Here is a 27,218-nt window from a genome sequence, read left to right on the forward strand (position 1 = left end):
TTGCATAAGGATCAACCACTCTCTCAAGATTACTTTTTAAAAATGAAATGTTACTGGGAGTTTCCGGGGGCATGGAGTAAAAGGAGAGGGAGGGGTGGGTTCACAGACACTCCTCCCACACATTAAAGAGGATCATGAAACTGGTGGTGGCAGCAGCTAGCTGGAGACTAGGTAAGAGGCCCATATTAATATTATCTGTCCACTTCCTGGATTCTCCCTTTATGTTCTCCCTCCTTCCAGGCTTGAAAATTAGATATGATATCAAACTACCCTACAATCTTTATTTTTCGTAGCTGAGTGATGTGTATGTAGACAAGAAATAAGTGAGTCAGTCTTAGAAAAGAAAGAATATCAACTCTTTCAAGGCAGGGACTCCAGGTTTTGTCATTGTATTCTCAATATTTGGCACCAAGTAGGTGCTCAATAAATGCTTCCTCAATCAAATGACACTGTATGAATCTTCAGGAGGCTCTCAGTGGAAAGAGTGTGCAAAGTTATACTCCAGAGGATGCCCGTGAATTACTGATACTCCAAATGAACAATAAGGTCCCCTCACCAACAAAATGAATTATTTCCCTCTGTATTCATATATGTTTTAGCTTTAAAAGGTAGTTGGGCTTCATGCCACTCCGAAGTGCTCTCAATTACCCTTACTAATTGGGTGGGGGGAGGCCAGCAAATTATTCATATTTGGCTCTGGAAAGAACTAGGCAATAAATATCCTCCTTTCGCTCACCTCCAGAAGCTGAATGATTCATTAGCAAATCCCAGGCTACGAACAAAAGTGAGAAGATTCTTGACCTATCGTACAGAATGACACGTACTAAGAGCCATCTAGAATATGTTAAAAGCAAAAGCTATAAATGGCATAGAATTCAAGGGCCTAAGCTGGATAAACATGAAAAATGGGGGAGGAAAAGAGAGACTGTTCACAGCATATGTATAGACTCTCTCTGGAATCTCAAACTGACTTTGGAATATTTTTTTTTGTTCCAACTAATGAATGGTGCCATTTTGAATTGAACTGTTCAATTCAAAAAGTATCAATGAAGGACTATGCACAAGGAACTACATCATTCACAGGAATACAAAGACCAAAGTGGAGCCTGCCCTCAAGGCGTTTACATTCTCTTCCTTCATCATGGGTTCTTTCCTACAATCTCACCTTTTCAGTTCTGGAAAGTGTTAAGTAGAATCAAGCAGCTTCCAGTCATTTCATTTTTTCTAAGAAATCATTGAACTGACCTGTATCTTCTTGAATGAGGATTTCATGAGGATGCATTTTGAATGGCTTCTTTCACTAAGAATTCTAACACAAAGCATCTTCCTCTTTCCCTGTCTTCCTTTTCAGTTTCTAAAACAGCACATTTACTTATCCCCAGATAAATTAGTAAATATATGAGTGAGCTCTTGGAATAAGTGGGCATTTGCAACTTTTTTTTCATGTTCCCTTCCCTCCTCCCTTCTCTCACTGAAAAAAATCTTTACAGAGGTTGAATTTCCTGTCTCCTTTTCCATTTTGGGGAGGTAAGCTCATTTGGCCAACTTGTTTCACAGATAGGGGCAGCCAGGGTGGAGGAAAATAGAAGACAACAAATCACACTTTAAAACAAGGTATGCAAGCCATTAACTGAAGAGGGGGAAAAGAAACAGAAAAACAGGAGAAAGTTATGTTGGACATAACAAGGTTTCTTCGATGTTAGGGAGTAGGTGGTTGAAGATTAACCAAGCAAGAAGGATAAGGCGGCAAGACAGGCTTTGAAATTAGTTGGGGCAGGATGACAAATCAGACACAGGTCACAGGTTGGGAATGAAAGCCCCCTCCTGCCCATCCTACCCCTTGGTGTGAGAAACAGATTTATTATGAAGCTTACAAACACCACTGGTGATTTTGCTCTGGCTTTTTTTCAAGGGCCTTATTACCGTACTCAGTATTCTTAGCTAAGTTATGGCTGAGTTATTCATTCCCCTGGCCAATAAAACACAGAATATAACAAGGGAAATAGGAAATGAAGTTTGAGGAAAATGCGACAAAACTGTCCAACACCAGTGAAAATCAATGATGTTCTCTACCAAACAGGAGGAACTGCCCTGGCATGACTCCATTTTCCCCCTCCAAACTCCATTTATAAAGAAGCTGTTTTTTTCTATAGTATTTAAACTCAGTAGGGGTACCCCACTCTAGTCACCGTTACTGGATGCCTCCATAGCAACCCCACTGTGAGAGAACAACTCTCAGATATTTCCATATGGACAACACATTATGCACCTACCTCCTCCCACTGTAGGCAGAAATCCTTGCTCTAAGGAAATTCCACTGGTATGGGTGGATATCTTTCTAGGTACCTGGCTGTAGACATCTTTTCTTCACTCCCTTCTTTCCATCATTCAATCAATAAGCATTTATTAAGTGCCGATACATAACTGTGCTAGGTGCTATTGACACAAAGACAAAATGAAATAGTCCTTGCCCTCAAGAAACTTACGTTCTACCTGGGGAGACAATATGTATCAAAGTTGATGATGATGATAGCTAATGTTTATATAGCACTTCAAGGTTTACAAAACTGCCACAAGGCATCTGGGGGTGAAGGAGAAGAACTGGCAGATGGGGATATCTCCTAAGTCTCCAAAGAGATGGGGGTTAACTTTACAAACTAAGATATTCCACTTTGGCCCTAATGGGGAGATTTCATGAATGCTACTGCCAAATACTCACTCACAGTTTGAGGGAGGTGTTGCTTGGGTTCACATGCTGGCCTTCGTGGTGGAAAGAATATTGCATTTGAATGCTGAAAGACATGGGTTCGTGTGCTGCTTCTGACAGCTCCTAACTAGCATGATGGAAGGACCAGAATCAGAGGATTTCAGTGGGAAGGAATTTCAGAGGTCAGCAAACCCAACTAGTTCCCTGAGGCACGAATCCTGTTCCACAGTATCCCTTACAAAGGGTCATCCACCCCAACCTGTGTTGGCTCACTGGTCCAGAGAGAAAAGGAGCCAGCTGCAGTCTTTTTAGAAAACTTGGCTGGTTAGAAGTTCCTTAAATTCAGACACAATCTGCCTGTTTGTAACCCCCACCCACAGGTCCTAGCCTATATAAACTGCTGTGAGACTACATATGGCATTCCATATTTTGTAATCAATATCCAGCAACTTCTGGTTTCTCTAAATTCAGTTACTCAAGGGGTCAGGAGCTTAACAACCTGAGGACCCCAAACATGAGATTTTCTTCTCTGAATGACAATGATCACAACAGGATGATAGGAGTTAGAACTGGAAAGGACTTCAGAGCCCACCCTGCACCACCCCCCAACTCTAAACCATGATTCTCATATAAATAGAAAATTTTTTAAAAATTTCCTACTAGAACAATAGCTTGCCCTATGTCAAGGATAGTAAGAGTCAATAAATGCCAGCAAGACCCCAAGTGACAGCACCAAATAATTAGTAGCTAGTATTTATATAGGGTTTGGAGGTTTGGAAAGTGCTTTACAAATATTATCTCATTCCTCCCCTCTGCCTCCCTAAACAATCCAGGGAAGCGGATGCTGTTATTATCTTCATTTTATAGATAAGGAAACTGAGGCAGATGGCAGTTAGGAGACTCGTCCAGGGTAACATAGCTAATATGTGTCTGAAGCTGAATTTGAACTCAGGTCTTCATGTCTCCAAGTCCAGTGCTCTATCCACTGAGGCACCAAGCTGCCTCATCAGTTGCCACGTAGGTGATGGCTTTCCTGGGAAGCAGACTATCCTACTGAAAAGAACTCTAGATACGGAGCCTGATGACCTTGGTTCAAATCCTGCCTCTGCAGAAATACTCCCACTTTAGTGACCCTGGACAAGTAACCAAATAGGACCTCAGTTTTATCTTCTGTAAAATGGAGCTTTGAGCCAGATGGCCTCTTCATTTCCTTCCAGCTTTAAATTTATGATCCTACAGTTACAGAAATGAAACCTCAAAAGGTTTTATCTCATATAAGCACAACAATCTTACTAATGGAAATAAAATGAAAAGGTAAATTTAGCCCCCTTTTCCCCTTTCCCTTTCCTTTGCTTGGTATGAGGGAAAGGAAAAAGGGAAAATAAAGAGGGGGGAAAAAGTTAGAAGGAACCTGCTTTGAAAAGCCTCTTTAATCAAATCTCTACCCTAAGGACTTATACATGTAAATTAAGCCATCAGAAAGCTTAAGTAGCGGAAATACCTCCAAGACACAGGCTGGAGAGGAAAGGGTTCTCGGTTAGCATCCTGTGACCTGGGTTCTCATCCAACCTCAGACATTCACTACCTGTGGGACCCGAAACAACTCATCTCAACATTCAACCTCAGAACCTTGCCTGGAAAAAGTTAGCTAATGCTTGCCTGCTTTTCCTCACAGAGCGGTTGTGACTAAAGCCTATTAACCTAAAAGAGCTGTATGAATGAGCTATCATTATTACCTGAATTAAAAATATTCACTAATGAATACAGAAAGCTATTTTTCTGGGATCTAAGAGGCAAGTAAGCTCTTATTTCAAAATCACTTAATACTCAGGAAGCCCTTAAATGTGTATTGATTTATAATTCACATCAGCTTCATATTTCATTTGAAGTAAACTTGATTTCAATCCAATTGTGGAAAAATAGTATCATAGTCTATGCATCCATTAAGTATAGAAATTGTTTTTTTAATGTGAAAAGGGCGAGGAACAGGGAAGGGAACTCCTGCTACCCAAAAAAGGGGGAAATGTATAATAAGAACTTTCTATTGATTTGAAAACCCAAATGCAGTCTAGGAGCATTAGAGTAGATTCTCAAAGATGGCACTAAATGTGTATTTGTTTAGAGGGTACTTAGCAGCTTGCTTTTTGTCAAAAGTGGTGGCTGGCCTGGAAAGGATACTGTTAGGGGCTGGGGAGGGGAGGAGAACGGTGTTTGCAATTTCTCCAGCACCAATATGTCCCAGAGTCACAGAAAAGAAATATTTTACTCCCAATATTTTAAACCCACATACCTGATGATTTTTCAAATATGAGTGGTGTGCCAACTGAGCCTGTAACCTGGGGGCAAAGCAGCAAGATTTTACTAGCCTGATAACAGTAACATTTAAACCAGAGAATGACGGAGAGGCCTCTTCTTGTCAAGCGTGGCACATCAAAGTCATATTTTGAAGGGGCTTTCCGTGTTCTACCAGATGGGCTGCAAACTGGACCAGATTGCTAAGGCACTGTGTCCTCCACCCCCCACCAGTTGAATATTCTAAGTATTCTAACCCTTTCCCCATCTGCCTTACCACACAGGCAGAAAAGAATTATAGCAGATGGCAACAAAGAGAGAGGCGAGATCTGTCAGCCATGCGAAGACCAAGAGATCCTGCTCTAAAGAAAACACCTCCAGAAACATGGCTATTATCAACCAATAACCTGCCCCTTGTGATGAGATGGGAATATTATAAATAGTGACCAGAGATAGAGAACAAAGCAAGGCTTTTCTACACTGGATGACCAGAAACTGAGCTTCAGGCAAGTTGTCCACGGTCATAGGGACACGTGAAATCAGAACTTAAGACTACACACACACACACACACACACACACACACAGAGATACTTGGGACTACATAAATGCATTCATCTAACTGCTCGAGTTTCCTTAAGATAGGAAAATTATTTTCTAATGGGTCATGAAATAAGAATCTTGGTGAACCAACATTCCCCATGGCACATAATTCCCAGGAATTAGAAAAATGAAACAAAACACTGCTTGTATATCAACCATCCTCATGTTAAAATTAGACAAAGATGATATACATAGACCTTGAGAGCAGTCATGTAAGAGAAGACTCTTACCAAAGAAATTTTAAAAATCCATTTAGATATAAAACCAAGAAAGAGACAGAGGCAACGGAAAGGACATTCAGGGGAATAATTTTAAATGCTTCTAATTAGAATTGTATATATTCTAAACAAAGGCCATAGGACTAACAGCACTCTTGAGACAGAAATGGTAATTATACATACAAATTCTACTATGCAGAACAAAAATCCCTGTCCCCTAGATCCATAGAGAGTTCCATAAAAATATGGTATAGTGGACAGACAGTTAGCCTTGGAATCAGGATGATCTGTTCAGTGCAACCATGGATGGGTGAGTCACTTAATTTCTTAATGCCCTATTTGACTCTCAAAAAAAACCCCCAAAACCCAAAACCTTACTGTTTTGTATTTGATGAAGGGAGATTCTATACCAAGAGCTCCCCAGACCAATAATAATAACTGCCCAGATTTATGTAGTGTTTACGCACACATATATGGACACCTCTTTATACATGTTTATATATGCATACATATGTCCATATGTATATGCATATATATGTCCATACACACACATAAAATCTCATTTGATCTCATAACAACTCTATGAGGTAGGTGTTATTATTTGTCTCCATTTTACAGATGTGGAAATTTGAGTTCCAAGTGAGTTATCCAGCGTCATATAGACAGGTCAAATTAGAAGTCCAGACTATCTACACATACACACACACACAGAACCTTATACGGCGTATATCTATATATACAAATACACATGAATGTGTGCACAAGTGGAGGAGAATGTCAGAAAAAGGTTCAACTTGCAATTTAATAACCATCTCTAGGAGAGATACACATTTTACCTAAGAAATACAACTTTCCCTTCACAAAGCTTGACACAGAGGGGCTGTGGTTCCCATCACGGGAGACCACACACTCACCAAAGAGATCTCGGATCTTTTAAAGTACCGAATCAACTAATCAGCAACGTCAAATCATCTAGTGGAATAAAGAAGCATGACCCAATTCCTTAACAGTGTTTCAGAATTTCTCTTAGAGCTACATAAAATCTTTTTAAAAAAAATTTCCTTCAATTAACAAGTATTTATTTTCTTTCCCTCCTTACCCCTCCCATTTGAAAGAAAATCCTTTATCACAAATATGCACAATGAAGGAAGCCTAATTCCGACACTGGCTGGGTCCCAAAATACATGTCTCCTTGATCTTGAGTTCTACATCACCCTGTCAAAAAGTGGGTAGTATTCAGTCATTTAACCTCTGGAATCGTAGTCTTAAAACTTTTTAATTCTCATCCAGATTTTGATTTTTTGACTACCACAAAGCAAGCCATTCTAAAGTGTCATGAACCCTTTCCATTTCATAAATTATATTGCTTCAGGTCCTTATTTCAGCCTTCTCAATGGCATACACGAAGGGTTAATGAAGCCTTGGAAAGGAATGGCTTACGTATTAGAAAAATCTGGCTTAGGTCCAAAGAGTCCATCAACACTTATTCTCTCTAACAACTATATACATTTAAGATTTCTTTAAAAAGGGGTGAAGGTCAACATTTAACATTAGAGACACTCAATCAGAAGCTCTTTTTAAAAGATCTTCATTAGAACGGTAAATTAGAAAAGGCCTATCTACAATAGTTTATACAAAAGGTCAAAATATAATTTGAACAGAGCCTGGCCCCCCCCTTTTTTTTTTAAAAAATGCTTTAAATTATATAAGTAGAAAATTATCAGAAGTATCTCTAAAAAGATGATGCCTCATTCTGGGCTCCCTTTTTATTTAAAAAAATTCTTATTTCTATTGATGCCCTTTTGTTTTTAGATTATATTCATTTCCAATTATATGCATCCCCACCCTGTAAGCCACCCCTAGTAACAAACATTAAAAAAAGGAAAGGAAACAGTAGCTAAGAAAAGTCCAACAAGTGAACTCATGTGCCACATGCAATGCTATGTTCCCCTTCTTTTTCCATGAAGGGAGGGCTACACAGATTCTTGACTCTTCTCCAAAGTCATGTTTGGTCATTGTAATTATTCAGTTTTCCTGTGTTTTTGGTTGTTGCTTTTGTTGTTTTTTTTTTCTTTTACACTGTTGTGCCTGTTGTGTATACAACTAGGTCCCAATTACGGCAAACAATGAATCCCCTTTCATGGTGGCATATAACTGAATTCGAACTATTTGAAATAATAATAATGTAAATTATGGTCTAATTAGAATAATGCAGCCACTTTCTGGGATTCATTATTCACATTAATGGGACCAGGCTATACTGTTTTTCTGGTTCAATACACTTCATTCTGCATCAGTCCATTTGAGTCTACAATTAATTCTCTGTAATCTTTATTTCACTTCTCAAGGAGGAATAATATTGCATTACACTCAGGAGTTTACTGAAGCCAGCACCTACTAGGTACCAAGAGCCAATTGTTAAAATTTTCATTGTGACTGTTTATACTCTGGAAATAAGCAAATACTACAAATTAAGATTTGATTAATTATACTGATATCTAGACTCAAGAAAGTAGAAGAGAAAATGTTAACAATGCAGAATAAACTTATAAGTGTGTTGTACATACTTTTTTTTGTTGCCAGCACACCTGCGATAACATTCATGTACCATATTTTTATTTAGTAATTCCCCAATCTAGGAGTATCCATGTTGTTTCTAGTTCTTAGCTACTACAAAACATGTGGCTTTGATTATTTTGTTATATTCAGGTAGTTATATGGCACACTGGATGGAATGTGCTACTTGAGAGTCAGGAAGACCTGAGTTCAAATTCTGTCTCAGATACTTACTAGCTATGTGATCCCGGGCAAGTCACATAATCTCACCTGGTCTCAGTTTAATGGGGATAATAACAGTACCTACCTCACAGGATTATTGTGAGGATCAAATGAGATAACCTATGCAAAGCACTTTGTAACCTTAAATGTATGTGTGTGTGTGTGTGTATGTGATATATGGGGGGGGGGGTGGGGAGAGGAGAGGAGGAAGCAGAAGAAAAAGGAGAGATCATTCTATCCTTGACTTCATTGAGGTATATGCACAGCATGGGAAACTCTGGACCAAAGGCTATAGATATTTTAGTGCCATTTCTTTCTTTTTTAAACAGAATTCCAAAATTGTTATGCAAAATGAATGAAATAAATCACAACCAAATCAACTGCATATTATTTTCCCTATCTTTTTTTTTTAGCCCTTCCACTCTTGACTTTTTCTATCTTTTGTCATTTTGGTCAATTTAAAAATCAATCTTATTATATGCATTATAATTGCATAATTGCTCCAATTACATTTTTCACTGTAGATAATGTAAATTTCAGAAAAAAAAACCAATAAACCTTTGAAGTTACAGGTGTATTGGAACTGTTCATCAAGATTTTTCATATTATGAATTGAAATTTCATTTCTTAAGAGAATGGTACAAAGAACAGATTACTACAGATATGAGATTAAAATTCTCCTTATTCTTTTCTTTTCTAGACTCTAGAGTTCCCTTTAATTTCCTCCTGGGTCCTATTTTCAAAGCCTTTAATCATCTTCGTGGGTCTTCTCTGAACTCTTGCCAAGACCTCCACATCATTAGTTGTGGAGCCCAAGGCTGGTTTGGACTGGACTCCAGTCAGCTTTTTAAAAGAACAGAGTGTAACAAAAGGATTGTCTCGCAGCTCTTACACTTCTATTTATATATCTAAACAAAGAGGATATACTACAAGTTTGTATATATACACAACATACTGTTAGTATACAGTTGTTTGCCTGCTGTTTTCCTGTTAAGACTGTGAACTCCTTGAGGGCAGGGATAGTCTTTGTCCTTTTCTTGTATCCCCAGCACTTAGCACAGTGCCATTGCATAGCAGGCTCTTAATAAATGTTTATTGAATTGAAAGCAGTGGAGAGAATACCATTTTTGTGTTTGGGTCTTTTTTTCAGTTTTGCTTGGCTAGAGTGGGGGGGTGGGGCAGCTTCTTGTAGAGGAATAGTGGGAGGTAGGGGCTAGCTGTGAAGGACCTTGAGTACCAAGTTAAAGAATTTGGATGTTTTCCTGAAGGCAATGGGGGATAACTGAAGGCTTTATGAGAAGTAGAACAACATGAGCAAAGGGGAATCTTTTAAGATTTATTGGCAGGTTTGGCATAGCATGGGTTGGAGGGGAAGATAATGGCGGCAGAAGACAAAAGATAAGGGCCTCAACTGGGTGGTAGCAGCAAAGGGACAGATGAAACACCTCTTATGGCTGAAATCATGAAGGTCTTAATGACTAATTGGCTGTAGCTATAAACGGTCTGCATCTGCCAGTGCCTAGCACCGCATTCTGACACAGCAGGCATTTATTCAACATTTGTTTAATTAAATATGAGGGTGGGGAGAAAAGAAAGAATCAAAGATGATGGGGGAGGTTTTGAACTTGGTGGACTAACATTAAAAGGACCAGAAGCACCATTTTAAAAATCATTTTTACTATACTTTGCTATAATTTCTCCTACCTGTACAGATGCACTTTAAATACAAATAATTACAAGCAGATAGTATCATTTTAGTTTGAAATAAAAATTTTCCTCCTGCTATCTCTATTTTCTTTGCCTAAGGGATTAAAAATGCACTGCATCAATTCATATTCAATTCACGTTCAAGGTATGGTTAAATTCTGGTCCTTCTAGTGCTAGCAGAAAAGTGAGTGATACCATTAACAGAAATCACGTTGTCAGCAATCCGGGTCTTTTAGTGAAGGGAGGGAGAGAAGAAGATGACTTGAGTATTAAGCAAGTTAAGTCTCAGGAAATTACAACCAATCTCAGTGAAAATGTCCTCCAAGCATTGGTCTTGGGGTTACTGCAAGGAATCAGATAAAATCATCATTGTCTTCATCAATAAGCATTTTCAAGTGTCTACTATGTGCCAGGCACTGTGAAAAGCACCGAGGATACACAGAAAAGCAAAAATACAGTCCCTGCCCTCAAAGAGCTTAGATTCTAATGGTGCAGCAACATGGAAATAAATATGTGCCTACACGAGAAATAGAGGATAAATAGGAGGTGATCTCAGACACAAGGCACTGGGGTTAGGGGTGAAGGTGGAGGTGAGAGGGTTGGCAGACTGGGGAAAGGATTTGAGTCCTTAAGGAGGTCAGGGAAGCCAGCAGGTGAGTAGACAGAGCAATCCAGGCAAAGAGCAGGCAGCCAGCGAAAAATGCAGTCAATGGCGAGACTGAATGGTGTGGGCAAGAACAGGGTCATTGAAAACTAGGATTAAAGAGTGGTGATGCAGATCATGAAACCAGAGGTCACTGACCTCCAGCTATGACCTGGAGATGAAAATGATCAGCAGGAACAAAGCCCTTCCGCAAGTACTGACCTGGACACTTAGGGAAAAGTCAAACACCCAGACCTACCCTACCTTTGTCCCTAGGTCAGCATTAATTCAATCTAAACCCAGAAAAGCAGGGTAACAGAGATAGGAATTAAACCCAGGTCTTCCTGAATCCAAGGCCAGCCCTCTAATAAACAGAGAGAGAGAGAGAGAGAGAGAGAGAGAGAGAGAGAGAGAAAGTGTGTGTGTGTGTGTGTGTGTGTGTGTGTACACACATAAACATACACACACATTAAGCCCTCTAAGTCTGTGTATCTATTTGTGTATATACACATATATGTGTATGTATTTGTGTGGGCGTGTGTATAAGTGTCTGTATTTGTATTTGTGTATCTACATGTGTTTATATATATGCAAATACATACACACATACTACGTACTACAGATGAGGAATGCAGTATACACATGGTCAAAGGCACTGTGCCTGTTGGTTTTGCTTAAATGTTTTTCTTTGTTACAAGGGAAAATTCAAACGGGGAGGGGATTGGGTAAGGGGAAAAGGTCTAAGGTGGACAAAACTGAGGTATGATGTATGCAAATATATATTTCGTTATTTACTTATACATTATATATCAAATTAATATAAATCATAATCACAATTGTGTAATGACACATCACCAGTATATCTAGCACAGGTTTACTAAAACTTTGGACTAAAACTACGCGTCATTAAAATGGTCCACAAAAATACACCGTACACAGAATTTTCCAGAAATCTCTATTACCTGGATTGCTGTATACTTCCATATATTTAGGACCACTTAATTCCTTCTTTACGAGACCGAGCTTTGTACTAAACTAAAACAACAAAATATCAGTCCTGAGCTGTATAGCAGGTATAAGGAAACACAATCAGAATTAGGGGAGGCAATTAAAAAAATATATACACATGTATACAAATACATACATACACACACACATAGACACACACACATACTATTTTGGAAACAACATTGCCTTCATAATTTGTTATCAAATGGTAGGAATCTGGTCAAAGGAGGTTAGGTTCTTTTCATCTCTAAGTACCCAGAGCAGCTACAGACTAGAGCCTGATACATTAATAATTAGTTCAAGGTGACCCCAAGCAGCCAATTCTGTGTAACCACAGGTATGTGAATTCTCACGCAGCTAATTCAACCATTCGGATGGACAGAGATAACAGAAATCAACAAAAAAACCACAGAAAATTCCCCAAACTCCTTTGGACCAATGTTTCCACTTCTTCCCCTGCCTTCCTTTCTCCCCTCACCCCCAGACACCACATTTTCCCATAGCTCCTAGGGCGAGGTAAAACTTAATGCTTTGGGTATTGTTTTCTTTCCATCCTTGACCTATCCTTTCTGGATGGACCTGGGTGAACACTAAGACAACCTGCTCCGCTCTAGCATCCTGGGACAAATCCAAGCTGGTTCAGTGTTCACTCTGAAAGCTAGTTGTCTGAGGTCTTTTTTTCAGTTCACGTTACTGTTTGCAGAGAAATTATTTTACTTTTTGAAATCATAAATGAATTCAGAGAAAGCATTCTGGTCCTATTTGTTTATTTCTATTTCTAAAAATAGCCCTTTTTAAAAAAATTTATGGATGAGTTTGTTTTTACTTCACCAACATTTACATTATTACTGAGAGGTCTCTGGTACCAAAGCAAAACAATCAAAATGAATAATACAATGACCTCATCTAAAAGTGAATGCAGCATTCTATGTACATAGACCCCGCCCATCTCTATTTTTAAAAAATTTTCTAAAACGTTAAAATAAAAGCCGATTCCTTATAATATTTTCAAAACCACTCCTAGACACTCTTGTCCCTCCAACAGGTAGAAACAGGAGGCAGTGCTCAACAGTGGAATGATGCTAGGCTTGCCGTCTTTAGAGACCTTGGCCTCAAATCCTGCCTCTGGCATTTACTGTGTAACCTTGGGCATGCCACTTAAACTCATGGAGCCTCAGCTTCCTCATCTCTAAAATGGGAATAATGTTAATTACAGTAACTCCAAGGGTTGATAATAGGCTCAAATGAAATAATGCATACCAACTGTTTTACAAACCTTAATGCTCTATTCACACACCATTGTTATTAATAAAGAAAGCCATTCTGAAATTGTATGATTATCTTTTCTGGACTTCTGAAGCTTTCTGTCTACATCAAATGAGTTGCAAACTCTTGAGTGCTATACAAACACTAGCTATGAGCTATTATTAGGTGAAATTTGTGGTCCATAATTAATTTTTCCCTCTAGGTTTATTCTGCTTAAAGCCTGAGATAACCTCTACTTTACATTTTTTTTTTGTGCACGGAAAAGTGATACATTTGAGAAAATATATCCAAGAACAACTTTGATCTCTATCTGGGCCTGAGTTTCAGAGAGTTGCCCACCTAAGACCTATGAAGAAGAGTCCTGCCCTGGCCTAGGTCCACCTTCCTATGCTCTGGGCCACAGCCTCTGCCTCATTATTGTAATTAAAAATTGGAATCTCTTGAAGTAGAAATTGGAGCAGTAATAACTGGAGGAGAGCTCTGACTAAAAAGCAATGAGAGAAGCTTTCTGCTACGGTCCTCAGAAGCAAATGAAGAGTGACGGGAATGGGGACAAGTTGCAACATTTTCAGTCTGCCAGGCACTTTGAAGATAAGCCTCTGAGGTTTCGTCACACACACCTCAAAGAAGCAAAGAAGAGAAAAAGATAGAAATTGGCCATGTCAGCCCAGTTATGGGAAGGCAGGCCCCTTGTGCTCTGTTGGTGGAGTAGCAAATTGATCCAAAGATTCCAGAAATCAATTTGAAATTATTTGAAAAAAGTTACTAAACTGATCACACCCTTCTAGCCATTACTGGACATCTACCCAAGGAGATCAAAGAGAGAAAGATCCTATGATATATGCAAAAGTATTCACAGCAGTGGGTTTTTTTGTATGTTTCTACTAGCAAAAACTGGACAACCATTGGCGGAAGAATGACTTAGAGCATGTTTGGCATAGGAAAGTAATGAAATATTCGTGTTCCATAAGAAATAAAAAATATGAGAAATTCAAAGGAATATTAACAGATGCAGGCTGAAATAGGCAAAACCAGGAGAACGTGGGAGCACAGATTTGGAGCAAGAAGGGCTCTCAGTGGGCATCAAGCCCAATGTCTCCCTTTTACAGATGAGGAAACTGAGGCTAACGGCAGTTACAGCTAATTAGCGAGGGTTTGAACCCGCTGACTCCAGGGCCATAAGAACAAGATATACAAGTGCTATGATAATGTAAAGAGATACATACTAAAAGCAGTCAAACTCTGCCTAACTGTAATGTCCAATCTCAGTCCTAGAGAAATGATGGTGAAATACACTTATATTATCTCAAGAGAGCAAGGGGGCTTCTATGGATGTAGGGGTATATATAGGGAGTTAATAATAATATATGCAAGGTCAGAGACCTCTGGTTTTCCTTAAGTGTTTTCCTTTGTTACAAGAGAAGGTTCAATCAGGGAGGGGACTGGGTAAAGGAAAAAGGGAACAAGACTGGAGTAAAAATTAAAAGCAAGAACGAACAATGAAGAAAAAAAATTAGTCTTGTGCTGGTAGCTGCTGTAATATGGAGCACCCATTGTTTTGTGTAAATAGAAAAACAAAAGAGCTGTGATTTACAAAATTATCTAATTTGATCCTTGTAACACACTATAAGAGTTGGTACATAATACAGGTATTATCCCCATCTCAGAAATGAGGAATCTAAGGGTCAAAGAGTTACTTTTTAAATTTTATTTTTAATTTATGGAATAAAACAAGTTATTTCCATAACAGTATAATAAAAAAAATTATTGCCCACAAAACTGCAAATCTTTATGTACAACTTGCTATTCCTTTTAAATACAATAAACTTAATCACGTAAATTTCTTTTGTTTCTTTTTTTCTTCTCTCCTTTCCCTGCCCCAGCCCCACCCCCATGGCTACCATTGAGAATAAAGAGTTTTGAAGTGACTTGCCCAAGGTCACCTTGTCCATATAGAATTTCCAATCAGCACGAAAGGTTTAAAGAAGAGTCCAGAATGATGATGTACAAACTCTAACCACTCACAGCACAGGACCAACAAATCTTAATGCAATGATTTGGTTGATCCCAAGAGAAAATTGCCTATGATAATGACAAGAATTAAATTTAGGTGAAGAAAATAAAGTCAATTCTGAAGAAAACTCAAGCAACAATAGCAACTTTCTGAAGTCCAGATCATGCACTCTGAGCAATAAATGAAAACAGTGGAGTCTTCAATCTCGATTTTTCGAGAGAAGTTAGGCAAAATGGCTTTAAAAGTGATGTTTCCGGTTTGGCATCAAAACTCAGTGTCAAAGTCCATTACAAAAAACTGTAAAGCCCTTGTAATAGCAACCACACTGGCACACCCAGGATGGCTGCTAGTGTAGGGTCTTAGATCTGTTTTACTAAGGAAAGCAACTTAAATTGGGTCAATGATCTTCTTTAATTACATAGGAAAAAAAAAAAAGAAATACAGATCAACCGACAGGGCTCTACTGCCTGAATCAAAGCTTTACATCCATCGCTGAATCAAAAGAGCCTTTACCTCTGAGGAGTCAGGGACCTCTTACATGTGGCCACTCAGAGTCTTGACCAGAGAATCACAACATCTTCTCATAAGCAAGTCCCCAAAGCAAAAGCTCACCTCTCAGAATATATACTCTTTAGGCTCAGTGCCTAATTAGCAACTAACAAAAGGTGTGTAAGCCTTCCTACAAGCAAGCAAGCTTCCCTTAATGGGCTCCACATGAGGCCTATTGATGGGAGGGGGGAAGATCTTATTCCCCATTAACCTTACAGCCCTACTGTCCCTAAACGCACAAATGGCAAAAATCTCAAGTGAAGACAATGCCAGTTTGTTTCTTTGACATCATACACATGACTCACTGAGAACTCATCCCATAAGATCAAACAGTCCTTTGTTATTAGGTAGCCATTCTAAAGCATTTCAGAATTTCTATGTAATGAAAACCAAAAAATTAGGAACCAAATACTAGTTGGGTGGTAAAGTGCATAGGGCACCAGGGTTGGAGTCAGGAAGCTGTTGTCATCTAGTGCTCTATCCACTGTACCAACAAGCTGCCCCAGAGCCAGGAAAACCTGAGTTCAAATGTGGCCTCAGATACTTACTAGCTATGTGACCCTGGGCAAGTCACTTCACCCTGTTTGCCTCAGTTTCCTCATCTGTAAAATGAGCTTGATTAGGAAATGGCAAAGCATTCTAGTATCTTTGCCAAGAAAACCCCAAATGGGATCAGGAAGAGTCAGATGGTTGAAGTAACTGAACAAATACCAGCATCCTTCTTAGAACAACACACTGGCATAAGCTTAGTGGGGTTTTTTGACCCAAAACAAAATCATTCTTCTTGATCACTCATCTTATTTACTAGTAGAGATTCTGAATTACTTTTAGCTACTGCTAAAATCAAACCCTCACTCGAGGAAGAAATTGCTAGAAGCTCTGAAAATATCATGAACAAATGGCAGAGTAGAAAAACTAAAATGGAGATAACTTTTTTTAAAGACTCAATGCTTTGTAATCACACACTCATACATATGTATATATACGTTCTCATTTTACAGATGAAGAGAATGAGGCCGATAAAGGTTAAGTTATTTCTCCAGGGTCACACAGCTAGTGGGTATCTGAGGATACCGTACCAGCTAGCTGTTTCAACATGCTTTTTCTTTTCTATACTTCATGGCAGGCTCCAGATAACATAAATCTGGCAGTTAATGATGAATGTGGCTATATAACTATCAGATCAAGATTTCCTGAATTTAATGGTGAATTGCGGCTGAGTTAATTCAGTTAAAATAACATAGCCACTAATATGGTTTATGTGGCATGATGTCTCTTGAGACAGGTCCAAAATCTGACAAAGTGTTCCTAGGGAATGCACACGAGGGCAAGGAGGTCTTCTTGGATAGTGCTAAACCTTCAGAGAACAGTTGAGTCACTAAAAGAAGCTCTCCACTGTACAGACATCATCATCCTGCTTTGTATCTCTCCTTTCCACAGATGAACTGAATTCCTTCCCATTCTACAAGTAAAATGATTATCTTTCTAAATCCAGCACTTCTGGGAGATGTCTGTTTCTGTAAAAAGACAATGCTTTATGAGAACTTTTTCTAGTCTAACTCCTGGATATATATGTGGAAAGGGTTTGGTAAGTTACTAACAAATGAAACATCTTTTCTGAAAACACCTGAGATTTGTTTTGACAACAAAGTTTCAGGGAGCTTGCTTTGTTTTAAAGCAATAATTCCTGTGTGTATTTCAGAGAATAAAAGCACACATTGATGATTTGTCATTTTATTGGAAAACATTTTCTGTGTTTCCATAGTCTTTTTTTAAAGTATGACCTCATATTCTTTAAATATATACATTTTCTTGATCATTGTCCTAAACACAAACACACACACACACACACACACACACACACACACACACACACAGAGTTTTGAAACAAAAGATGGCAGCAGGGTGGGGTGGCCCACACCTGTAATCCCAGCTACCAGAAAGGCTGAGAATGAGAAATCTCTTGAGCTGTCGGGCTCTGAGCTGCAGTGGGCTGCCTAAGGAGGAGTAAGACAGCCCAGGTTTAAAAAAACAGAGAGAGAAAGTGGAGGGGGAAAGGTGGGAGAAGAGAATCAAAAGATAAGCTTTTTGAATATGAAGACCAAATACACATGGCATGGATGGCAATGGCAACTTTTTTTCAGTACAAAATCTTCCCATGGAGAGACAAGGGACTTCCAATAAATTATTTCCAAGTTATGACTTTTTAATCTCTGTTTTTATAACATTCTATATCTTTGACATAAGACTACATTTCTCTCATTTTTCCTTCCCTTCACTGGGTTCAAGTAAGTTTTTCCACAATGAAAATAAACACATTTGCCAAATGCTAATGAGCTTTGAAAAGAAGCTGGTTTTCTGACTGAGAAGGATAGGGGTCAAAATTAACTCAAACGATACTAAGCCATTTTAAACAGCTATGTGCTCAGCCATTTGAGTCATTTGTGACTCTTCATGAGGAGGGGTTTTTTTTGGCTAACATACTGGAGTAGTTTGCCATTTCCTTCTTCAGCTCATTTTACAGATGAGGAAACAGAGGAAAACAGGGTTAAGTGATTTGCCCCGGGTCACACAGGCCAGATTTGAACTTAGGAACATGAGTCTTTCTGACTTCAGGTCCAGCACTGTGCCACCTAGATGCTCGAAAATATATAATAATAAATAATACTATCAACTCATATTTACATAGCATTTAAGGTTTGCATGACACTTTACAAATATCTCATTTTATCTTCAAAACAAACAGAAGAGTTAGGTGCTATTATTAGCTACATTTTACAGATGCAGAAACTAAGGTAATGGAAGTTAAGTGAATTACCCAGGGACACCTAGCTAGTGAGTGTCATGAGGCAGAAGGTGAGCTCAGGTCTTGTGGACCCCAGGGCCAATGCTCCATCCACTGGAACACCTCTTATGAGGCTACTGAAGAAGTCCAGGGATGGGAGCCTGACCTAGGGCAGTGCCCATGTGAGTGGGCAGACAGACAGAGGTGAGGGAACATCGTGGCAGCAGAATCAGCACCTGATTGTGGACTGAGGAAGAGAGGGGTCTGGAATGACTCTGAGGCTGCACGGAGAAGAATGGTAAGACCCTCCAAAGGAAAGTGAAAGTTCAGAAGAGGGGTGGATTTGGGAACAGAAAGGAGCTCTGTTTTGGACATGGTGAGTTAGGACAGCTAGTTAGGAAAGTTTAAATATCTGAAGATGTAGATATTTCCTCACTAATAAAGTGTGTGCATGATTGGGGCAGAGGTTGTACACACATACCCCTACACACAAATACATATACATACTTACACACACAAATATATGCACATACGCACATATTTGGGGGGAGGTATAGGAAGGGAAAGGAAGGCCCAAAGAAGATAATTCGGCCAAGTCTAGACAAAAATAAGAATAAGTCAAGATCACGGTGGCACAGTAGATAGAGAAGGCCAAGCCAAGAGCCAAGAAGACCTTTTCATGAGTTCAAATCTCACCTCAGACACTTACTAGCTGTGTGACCCTGGGCAAGTCACTTAAACCTGTTTGCCTCAGTCTTCTTATCTGTAAAGTGAGCTGGAGGAGGAAATGGCAAACCACTCCAGGATCTTTGCCAAGAAAACCCCAAATGGGATCATGAAGAGTCAGACAAGACTGAAATGACTGAACAACAGCAATATCATAGAATCATGTCATTTAGAATTTGGAGGGACCCTTGATTTTTTTCTAGACTAACTCCTTCATTTTACAAATGAGGAAACTTAGAAAATTCTCTATGGAATGGAATCTTCTGGATGGCAGGGATGGTTACACTTTTATTCCCAGTGCCAAGTATACAGTAGGCATTTAATAAGTGCTTGTTGAGTTACTTATTACTTGCTCAAGATCTCAAATCTGCTCATGGCAGAGTTAGGACAAAAACCAGGCCTCCTGCCTCCCAGTACAGTTGCTCAGATGACTCAGATGTAAGTCTTGCAAGCCTGGTGGAGTGATCAAACCATTGACAAAAGAAAGAAGTCAGGAATAGGCTCTTATTGGGTGGGAAACAGTGATTAGAGATGACAGAGTTCAGTTTTGTAGAGGTTAAGCTTGAAGTGATACCAGGGGACCTTTGTGAAATATTCCATTGATCTACACAGATAAGATACCAGAATTCAGGAAACAGATCACGCCTGGAAAATCAGATAATATGAAAAGAATCCTGGCTTGGATGGCAAGACTCACCCAGATGTCAGCTCTGGCTGGAAATTCAGATCAAAGAAAAAGAATACTGACCTTGGTTGGTACCAAGAGACCTAAACTGTAGTTTGGGGTCAGCTGCTAATTCATTGACTTTGGATAAGTCACTGCCTCCTCCCTTTTCTGGACCTCCTGATCTCAAAAGCCCCTTCCAACTCAGAAATGCCATGATTCTATTACAGACCTGGCATTCATTCATCCAGAGAAAAGATGAAACAAGGAGAAACTTCTGTGTTCTGTGAGGCATTACAAATCAAGAAAATGAACAAGAGACCTGAATCTTGGGCAACACTCTCAGTGAGGAGGAGAAAGAAGAGGAGGGAGTCAGAGGAGGAAACACAGAGAGACTAGGAGAGAGGGAGGCAGAATGATTTTAAATGCAAAAGGTGAGTCGGCCGTTTCAGAGAAACAGTGAGGGAACTCCGTTTCTAAAATGGAGCATATTGTTTTTTAAGTTTTTATTTTATATACATATATACAAATTATAAATATGTACACATCCATATGATAAGCATAATATATAAGTAAATACAAAAACATGCAGCATAAACACAAAGTAAATAAACACCAATTATGCAAAGTAGTTAAAGTCATTTTGGAATTGAGAACTATTTCATCCAGAAGATGGGATTTATTAAGCTGCATCTTAATTGAAGAAAGGGGTTTTCTTCTCTTTGAGGTGGATATAAGTGAGGAGGGCATTCCGGGCATGGGGATGGACAGCACCAAGGCCTGGAGACAGGAGATGGGAGTGTCACAGGAGGAACAAAGAGATGGCCAGTGGATGGATTACGGAGTTCAAGAAGAAGAGTAATGTGCAGTGAGGCTGGAAAGATGGGCTGGGGCCAGGTTGTCTAAGTCTTTAAAAGCTAAACAAGAGTTTCTGTAGAGGCAATAAAGCCTCTGGATTTCTAGATCTAGCATAGATCTCTAGAGTGTTGTAAAGCCACTGGATTTGATTGAGTTGAGAGATGGGGAGTTATATGGTCAGATCTGTGCTTAAGGAAAATAAGGTAGCAGCATATCTTTGTCAAGAAAAATTCTATGGACAGTATGGTCCACAGGATCGCAAAGAGTCAGACACAACTGAACACCAACAAAGTATAAGAAGGACTGGAATGGGGAAAGACAAGGCAAAAAACCATTTAGCACACTGTTATAATGATCTAGGGGAGACTTGATGAGGGCTTGACTAGGGTAACTGGGTGAGCAGGGAGAAGGGATCAGATGTGAGAAGTTACAAAGGTAAAAACGACAATATTTGACAACTGACTGAAAAATGTGTCACATGGGAAAGTGTGAAGAAAATGCTCAAAGATCAGAAGGATAGTGGTGCCTTGGACAGCTAAGTCTGGAAGAGAGAAAGGCTGGGGGTGGGGATAGGTTTGGTTTTGGACATTTTGAAAGATCCAATAGGCAATTAGTGATGTAGGAATTCAAGCTGAGAAAAGAAACAGGAGCTGAAGAATAAATCTGAGAGTCATGAGCACAGAGATTAGAGTTTAAATCCATGGGAGATGATGAACATACCATGCCAGATCGCAGAAGGAGAAGAGAACAGGGCCTAGAACAGAATCTAAGGAAACTCCTACAGTTAAGGACCATAACATGGAGGATAAACCAATAAAGGGATTGACTTCTCTGGACCTCAGTTTCCTCAGGTGTAAAATAAACAATTCTAAATCTCTGATCCTATCAGAGAAGGACTCTTCTAGATGTATGAACCATTGGTTAAAGTTTTGATCCCAGTTTAAACTCTGGATTATGCTAATTACTCAATTTTCCTTGGAAAATGTATGTGTATATGTGTGTCCGTATTCTGGTAACCCAAAGCTTATTACTGTTATCCACTTCTACCCTTTGGTTGGTAACTACCATCTTCTAGGGAAAGAGCAAGTACTTATTCACTAATGATAACAAAAACTGAGAAACGGGGAGTTCGGTCACAAGACAAGTTCAAGGTCATAAATGCTGACACTGAAGTCAGTGTTTTTAGAGATTACTTCTTAGAAGACCTTCCATTTAGTAATGATTTTAGCTTAATTAGATTCTCTGATTACAGAAAATCAAAATGTAGAAAAGTAAACAGAACACAAAATTAATTCCTGAAACCATGCAACAGACTTTGCTCCCAAATTTCCAGACACCTTTACTATCTCTGGGAGGATTTCTTTCACCTGGCTGGCAAGGAATCCCAGATGTTAATTCCAAATCTTGCACCTTCCTACAGTGTGACATCAGGTGTTTTATTTAGCTAGCTATTTCTAACACAACTTCAACACAAATAAAGCAGGCTGGGTAATTCCCACAGCATCTTATGCTACTTGACCCGTTGTTTATAAAGTGATTCCACAATGCTCACTCGGACAGCCCAAACCCAGCTTAAGGAAGAATGATTTTCTTGAAAAACACCCAAAATGCAGCCCCAAATGCCAAGATTTGTGTAATCCTCTCACTTTACTAAGATGACAAAGCAGTCAGTATACTCTATCTACAATTACATCACCATTAAATAACGAACAGTAAGTTATAGATCACACAGATCTTGGTGCTAGTTCTTAAGACCCAGTTCTGACTCTTCTGTTGGCAAATGAACAGTTTGGTTTCAAAATTACATGGCATATATTTGCATAGTCTATCAGTCTTTCCTCTGTAGGTGCCTACTTCTGTGGCCTTCAGGGAATATAACTATTTTCAGGAACAAATACACAAAGGTATTCCATTCCACACCCAAATCCATTCAAATACGCCCAGCCTGCTACAGCATGGAAAGCCTCAGTGAGAAGTTCTAGACAAAAGCCTTAATAAAAAGATTTGTTCTGTAAAACTTGGACTCAGTCAAAAAGCCACACCCAAGGACCTAGAGGGCCACATGTGGCCTCCAGGCCACGGTTTCCCCACCCCAGCCTCTCCAGAGCACCTGGGTTGGAATCCCTGCTCTGATACTCACTAACTGTGGCAAGCCACTTTGTTTCTCTGACCCTCAGTTCCCATATTTGTGAAATGAGGTTAGAATCACTATTAAGGTTCCTTCCCTGGTCTAAATCTATGATGTATGACCCAAGACAAAAACAGAACAAAGTTAGACTCCATTTCTGAGCAGAGAAGACCTGTAGCAATATCATCCCTGGGATAAACAAACAGAATTATCACCATGAAAATAGATAAATAATTGTCTAAAATGGCTTCTGCCAAAAAATTTCTTGATGCTGTGGTGTATTTAGGCTGACCCACTTGTTATGTAGTTCTTATGCCTCGAGAGCCCTGACATCCATCCACTCACCTACTCATCCATTTATCAGTCTATCTGTCTCTGAATCTGTCTCAGATCCTATCTCAGGTACTTCAAATTAGGCTATAGAAAGGGTGAGGTTCAAGCTTCTTTTTTATTCTTTTTTTTTTTTTGGAGCGGAGAAGGCAGGGAAATTTGGGTTAAGTGACTTGCCCAAGGTCACACAGCTAGTAAGTGTGTCAAGTGTCTGAGGCCCCATTCTTCTTTTTTTAAAAAGACCTTTTGTTTCTTTATTAAATATTTAATTTCAAAAACAATTTTCAAAGATCACAGATTTAGTGCTACAGGGACCTGGGAATTTCTCTGGTCTAATTCCTTCATTTTACTGATGAGGAAATATGGAACAAAGAAGGTCAAGTGGCCACCAAGATGAGTCAGGTAGTCATTGGAAGGGGCAGGGTTTGAACCCTAGTGTTCCTGACTTCAAATCCAGTCCTCCATATGACCACTACCATCACAGCATTCTACCTTGGTTGGTAGGTTAAGGATGTGAAACTGGAAATTCCCCTTTCCTTAAAAAATGACACCATGGCTTAACATCCGTCACCACATTGTTCTTGACAGTAGTTCCTGGTGTAACTGTGGTGTTTAACCAACTCTTTAAGAATTTATCCTAAATAAGGAAGGGTAGGGAAACAGAAATGAAAACTTGCCAAGTTAATAGTTCCTATCTAACACATAACCATTTCGGTCATTGGGATTCCAAGATATCTGTGATATGCACCCTACACATATGTCATAACAGAAGATCTACAAAGTTATTATATAAAGACCACCTCAGGAACTTTATATCATTATGTAATTTCTGAGCACTTTGTTACATACGGAATTGGATTACTAGGAATCAGATCTCTGAAATGTGTTTTGCTGTTAGTCTTTCGTTCTCAAAGACAACCATGACATCAGAGAGGTGATGCCATGACATGCAAGTGAATTGGATTCAAGTGTGCAAAGTCACCAGCCTCACTTTCTTCTCCAGAGCTATCTGGTTCCAGTGGCCAGATATGGATCAGGACAACCGGAGATGGCCAAGGATGCAGAGGGGGACCTTGGCCTGTTTAAGCTAAGGTCTTTAACAGGTCTCAGTCTGACTGAGGTAGAGCCCATTCAGTGTGAAATTGACAATGCATTCTTCATTTAAAAAAAAAAAACAGCTACCATTCTTTAATCAGCTGTTATAAATTGTTTACCTATTTCTTTCTCTATATCCACTTGTTTCAAATGCCAAAGAGAATATTTTCTTTGTCCCTTCAAATGGAGTACCTTGGGTAATTACTAAAAGACCAATTAGTACAAAAACATCTAAAGTCCTTAAAAATATAATGAAGTCACAATGAAAGACAAGCTACAGTTAAAAGAATCCTGGACAGATCAAATCATGTTCTGTCATTACAAGTACAGGTGAAGTTCAGTCATTGAACTTGGAGAATCCGAAGCCAGTGCTCTGTGGCTATCAGGATAACCTTGGCCCAGGAAGTTAGTGTCTCCTGGCCTCAATTTCGTCGGCTGTAAGCTGAATAGGGCCAGCTAGATAACCTCTGAGGCCCCTTTCAGCTCTAAATCTATGATCCTCTGATCTGCCAGCAAATTACCTGCACCCATACATTCCTAACCCATTTATACAAGAAGCCTAATTTGATAACCTGTGGATAAGAATCAAGCAAGAGACTGTTCCAAGTAACACAGAGCATGCTCAGACTGCCAGCCTCTATTACACACTTTAGGTAACAACATAACACCAGCAGATTGTACCCAGGGCCTCACTGTGACAAATTGGAGAGACAAGCTCTCAGATGTTAAGTCCAGGCAATGCTGAATAAAGCTGGGCTGGCTTTCGTTCTCCCTCTCTCCCTCCTTCTCTTCCCCCTCCTCGCTTTCCCCTCTCCCCCCAAGACTTGTCACACACAGGGACCACAGAGAAATGCAATCTCCCTGCAGGAATAATCTGGGAGGGGGGAGTATCTCCCACCTCCCAATAAGGGGTGGCCGGTCTGGCTGTCCAATACAGGTGCTACTCTAGGCTGAAAGGACACCAGGAGTTTCTGCTTCGCACAAACTCCTCTCTGCTGCTCTGAAAGTGAGATCTGGGGGCCTGGGGAGAGTCTGACACTCCAGCCCGAGCCACCAACCACACTTTCTTTTCAAAGGGCAGCCCCAGGAAAGCTGAGTTAGTCTCCTCCAAAAGGGGGTATGCAAAAGGACGCATCCGGATTTCCCCAAACTAAATGCAGCCTTAAAAACAAAAGATGGGCTTGTCATTTGTCTGAGACGACCACTTGAACCCAGAAGTGGGCAAGCAGAGAATTTAAAGAGGCCAAATTTTTAAAAGTTCGTTAAGGCTTTCCTTTTTTTGTTCACCCCAAACCCGGGGCAGGGACGGGGAAGGATGAGGAGGGGGAAAGGTATTTATTCTTGCATCTTCCAAGGAGTCACGAAGGGACCAGAAGAGATGTCAGATAAGGAGCAGGGAAAGGAAAAACCCTAGAAACTTTCCAGAGCTGCCAGATCTCTTTATTCTGTGCAACAGAGCAGGGGAACCTACAGCAACAGCAGCAGCAGCAGCAACCGGGGGTGGGGGGAACCGGTGGGGGTGCGCGGGATGGGAACAGAACAGATCCCTGCAGGAGCCGAGTCCGGGGCCGAAGGGTGCGCCCTAACACTCCCCAGGAAATAGAAAAGGGGAAACCCTGGAGGGACTGCGGCTGGAAAGCAGCGATTCTTCCAATCCCAACAGTCTTCCAGTCGCCTGCACCCAACAAAAGAGCCCAAGGCCGGCGTCCAGCTACTCCCCCACCACCAGCACCCGAGCCACCTTTCTGGAACGAAACCTACCAAGGAGGAGGGAGGGAGAGAGGGCGGAGAGGGAGGTGAGATCCCTTCTCCTCGCAATAACCCAAAGGAAGGGATGGATGGGTGTGCTTGTGTGTGCTCTGTGTGTGCGTGCACGCACACGGATCAATGCAACGAGTCCTCCATTCAGCCAACAGCAGCAGCTGGTTCCCCCCCTCCTCCAGTTCTCCTCCCCTCCCCTCCCCTCCCCCCGCTGGGAGCATCTGCCCCTGGGGCACCCCGGCCCTCGCCGCAGCGAACACAATGAAGCCCCCAGACCCTCCCCCTTCTGGGCGGCAGCCGCCTCGCCTCCGCAGTGTCTCAGCCAGCACAAAGCGCCCCCCGGCCCCCGCCCCCCGGCCCCGCACCGACCTTGAGCCCGGGGCTCCCGCAAGGTCTTGGTCACCGCTTTCCACACGTTGCAGCCCAGCAGGCAGAGCAGCAGCAGCAGCGCCGCGGACCTGCTCATTGCCGCCCGCCGCAGCCGCAGGCACCGGGCCGGGGAGAGGCTGCAGCGGCGGCGGGGGTGGAGACGGCTCGGGCTCGGGCTGCGGCTCCGGCTGCGGCTCCTCCCGCCGCCCGCATCAGGCGGCTCCGGCCCGGGATGCTGCGGCCGCTGCCTCCGCTGCTGCTGCTGCTGCGGCTGCTGCTGTCTCGGCTCTTGCTGCTCCGGCTGCTGCTGCCCCGGCTCCCCGCGGCGGTATTGTGCGCCCTCCTCCTCCTCCCGCCGCCGCCGCGGGCCCCCGGGCTCCGCATCCCACGGGCTCGCCCGCCCGCTCGCTCGCTCGCGCCCCTCGCCTCCACACACTGCTGGGTTTCCCTGTAGAGTCGCCGCCGCGACGGCGGCGGCGGAGGCTCCACCAACTATTTAACCCTTTCCTGGCCCGGTCGTCTCCCCCTAGCCTGCGCACACAGGCGCACACGCGGGCTGGCTCGCCCCCAGACCCTGGCGCGGCCCAGAAGCCGGACTCGTGATGCCCCCTGCCGGCCAGAGGCGTGGAGAGGGCTGAAGGAGGCAGGGAGGGGGCAATCAGAGCGAGGAGAACCCCTGTCCCCGCTTCATCTGCCCCAGATTTTTTCCCCTGCGCCAC

The 27,218-nt window shown here is 41.2% G+C and overlaps 1 protein-coding gene across 1 annotated transcript in view; it reads right to left on the reverse strand.

Annotated features, from left to right (window-relative positions):
- Positions 1 to 26,826, reverse strand: part of FAM171A1 (family with sequence similarity 171 member A1) — a 180,908-nt gene extending 154,082 nt beyond the window's left edge. Inside the window, exon 1 of the mRNA XM_036761432.1 lies at positions 26,500 to 26,826. Within this exon, the coding sequence (XP_036617327.1) occupies positions 26,500 to 26,596 (97 nt within the window). The 5' untranslated portion in view covers positions 26,597 to 26,826. The remainder of the gene's footprint in view (positions 1 to 26,499) is intronic.
- Positions 26,827 to 27,218: the final 392 nt, after the last annotated feature.

This window comes from Trichosurus vulpecula, chromosome 5 (assembly GCF_011100635.1).
Source record: "Trichosurus vulpecula isolate mTriVul1 chromosome 5, mTriVul1.pri, whole genome shotgun sequence".
NCBI lineage: Eukaryota > Metazoa > Chordata > Mammalia > Diprotodontia > Phalangeridae > Trichosurus > Trichosurus vulpecula.